The 3206-nt window shown below is 25.0% G+C and overlaps 1 protein-coding gene across 1 annotated transcript in view; it reads right to left on the reverse strand.

Moving 5' to 3' along the window:
* Nucleotides 1-706, reverse strand: part of LOC110266687 (blue copper protein-like) — a 1088-nt gene extending 382 nt beyond the window's left edge. The window contains exon 1 of the mRNA XM_021111628.1: nt 459-706. Coding sequence (XP_020967287.1) covers nt 459-627 — 169 coding nt within the window. The 5' untranslated portion in view covers nt 628-706. The remainder of the gene's footprint in view (nt 1-458) is intronic.

Raw genomic sequence — 3206 nt, forward strand, 5'->3', positions numbered from 1 at the left:
TAATTATAAAAATACTTTTTGCATAAAAGGCATATCAAAATCAAAGTAATAATACTGTACAACTACCTCAATTCAAAGTATTTTTGCTTTTTAAAATTATAGTTCTTTGATTATTATTTTAGAAGAGAAAAATAAGGCTAAGCATGTATTTATTGGAACGTTTGATTTACGGACATCAAACTTAATCTAACAGTAGTTAAAAAAAGAAAAGTCTAGAGAGCCAGCAATTTTTGTGTTTTGTGACCAGCATTTAATCATCAAAAGAAAAGTGAATGATCTCCCACCATTAGAAGTAATCTCACACTATTAAAAAGACTATTGATGACTAATTGATGGTTCCAAAATACAAAAGTTGCTGCCCCTAACACTCCTCATTAAAAAAAACCTTGGAGATTAAAATAAGTACCGCACAAAAATCAAATAAGAAAACGATGAAATATAGAAGAGAGAAGACTCACTTAGAGTATCATTAACTTTGAATTTAAAATTTTCGGCCCAGATGCCATAATCAGGTCCAATGACCCATCCAGAAGGACCTCCAACAACGTAATCTGTTGCAAAAACAGTTGGAAAAGCCAACAACAAAATCAAGAATGAGGCAGCAACTAATGCTACAGCTTTAGCCATGTTTCTATGAAGAAAATGTGCTCTCTCACAATAATAATCAAAAAAATTCTTCAAAGGAATTTATAGCATGAGAAGCTTTGCAAGCTATGCTACTACTAATAAATACTTATTAAAAATATATATAGAAGAGTGTTAGGGGCAGTAAGTTTTGTGATTTGTAGTCATCAATTAGTTATTATTGGTGATTTCAATAGTGTGAGATTTCATTCAAGAGTGTGAGATTACTCACTTTGCTTTTGTTGATTAAATGTTGGCCAAATTTTAATAAAACTGTTGGTCCCCTAGACTTTTATATATATATATATATAAGAGCAAATTATTTTAAGGAAAAAGTTTGGTAACAAAATATTTTGAGTGATAATTAGCGAAAACTTTCTATAATTTACTTCATTTATATAATTTAATAATAGTTTTATTTTTTATCTCACTCTCCTATCAATCCACTTATCATATTCTTATCTGTCCCACTTATTAATGACATTAATTATAATATCATATTTCTTATTATTAAGCATTCTTATAATTAATACTTAATATTTCTTTTTATAATTTGATTTTTATATTTAAGGATACAATAAAAACTCATAATAATTATAAAGAACGGTAATGATAATTTGTATTAAATGAATTAATTGTAATTAATTTTTTGTTTTTATTAAGTCATTTATCATCATTTAATGGAGATACAAAATCTGAAAGCTACCCTAATATGATTTTATTTCCGTTAATTCAATTATTTTCATTCAAAATTCTCAACTCTAATACAATTGTAAACACAATTAGAATAGGCCAAAGAATTTTACAAGTCATCTCTATCATTACAAATAGTATGGGATTTGAATTTGACCTTAATACGGTACCTATGGTAGAAGGTGCTGAAAAATTTGAACAGACGGACTCACTCGACGAAGTTGTTGTCAGTCAACTAATTTTCAAGAATATAGAAAACCACACTAACTTTGATGAGGTATGGTAATAAACTGATTTAATTTTTTTGTGTGTGTTTTTATGTGTATTTATAATTATATTGTACTAACTAAGTTCATACACATAACATTCATACGTTCATATACATAACATCCATAATTACATACAACTAACATCTAAAAGTTAAATTCATGTTTATTAGGTATTACATCCACACACATATCATTTTTTAGTTATTGCATACGTAACTATAAAGTTAACACAGATGTTTTTAAATTTTATCATAATTGAATTTAAAAAATGTCAAATTCTTAAATTAATTTATTTGATTGATAAATTTATCCATAACATCTATAAATTCATATACATAATATAAAATATAAGTTGTATAATAAAAATTGTTAAAAATTTTTAATTTAACTTCCATAATTTTTGAAGAGAATTATTGTATTCTAATGGATAATAATATGATTGAGAGATGTTAGGAATTTAATTTGAGAGAAACTGAAATTAATTTTAGAAAGAACATTAATAACTCCAAATATACAGTAAAATAGTAAGTAATAAAAAGAATAAATAACAAAAAAAGTATATATCACTTACTTATAAAAAAATACAAATTTTAACATAACATTTTTATATTATAATTATTTTTTAAATACCTAATATCACTCTTATTTTAATAGCCAACCTTAACTAAGGTCATTTAATGTGATTAATGGTAGTCATATATTGACCAGCCAATATATGACTGGCATATGACAAAATAAGTAAAGAGATTTTTTTTTTTCTACATACTAATAAATGCTAATGAAATGTTAGGATTTTTTTCATTATAAAATAAAAAATATTTATTTTTAAAAACAAATTAAACTAACTTTGTATTTCCATTTTTGTTTTATTTTATGGATTTTTATAGAATTTGCCCACGGTAAACTTCTAAAAATTATACAAAATTTATTTAAGAAAGAGGTGAACTTGTGTATACTTCATAAAATTCGTCTAAATTAAACGCGAATTTTCATACATCGTAACTTTTTTTTGTTATATTGGTATTTATTCTTTCATTTTACCCCATAATTAAATATTTATTATAAATAAAAATATTAATAAATACAATAAAATATTATTTATTAAAACGTTTTATAGTATTCATTAATATTTTTTGTTATATTCATTAACATCTTTATAATATAATAATTATTTTTTGTAAATTTAATTAATATTAGTGTATCAATATTCGTTAACATACACTACAAGAAATGCGTTGAATATTATCAATTTTACGGTCAGACGTTATCGATAGATTTAGCAGCAATTTTTTTGACGATTATGAGTGAAAATTCATCCCTTGAATAAGTTACCATTGAATTTAAAATTCCGTCGTTAAATTCGACAGTAAATATAGGCACAAAAATTAATTTTATTAGTGCCAAATTTACCGTCGAAAAATTCCGACGGTAACACGATTTAGTGAAATGTGTCGTTTAGGTAATGACGAACACCTTACCATCGAATTTTTTCGCTGATAAATTCGACAATAAATTTAGAATAAAATTCAAATGCGAAACCCTTCTCCCTCACTTCTGTAAACTTTCTATCTCTCTCTCTCTCTCTCTTCTCTTCTCTCTTATCTCTCTCTTTCTGGTCCA

Source organism: Arachis ipaensis, chromosome B09, assembly GCF_000816755.2.
Source record: "Arachis ipaensis cultivar K30076 chromosome B09, Araip1.1, whole genome shotgun sequence".
NCBI lineage: Eukaryota > Viridiplantae > Streptophyta > Magnoliopsida > Fabales > Fabaceae > Arachis > Arachis ipaensis.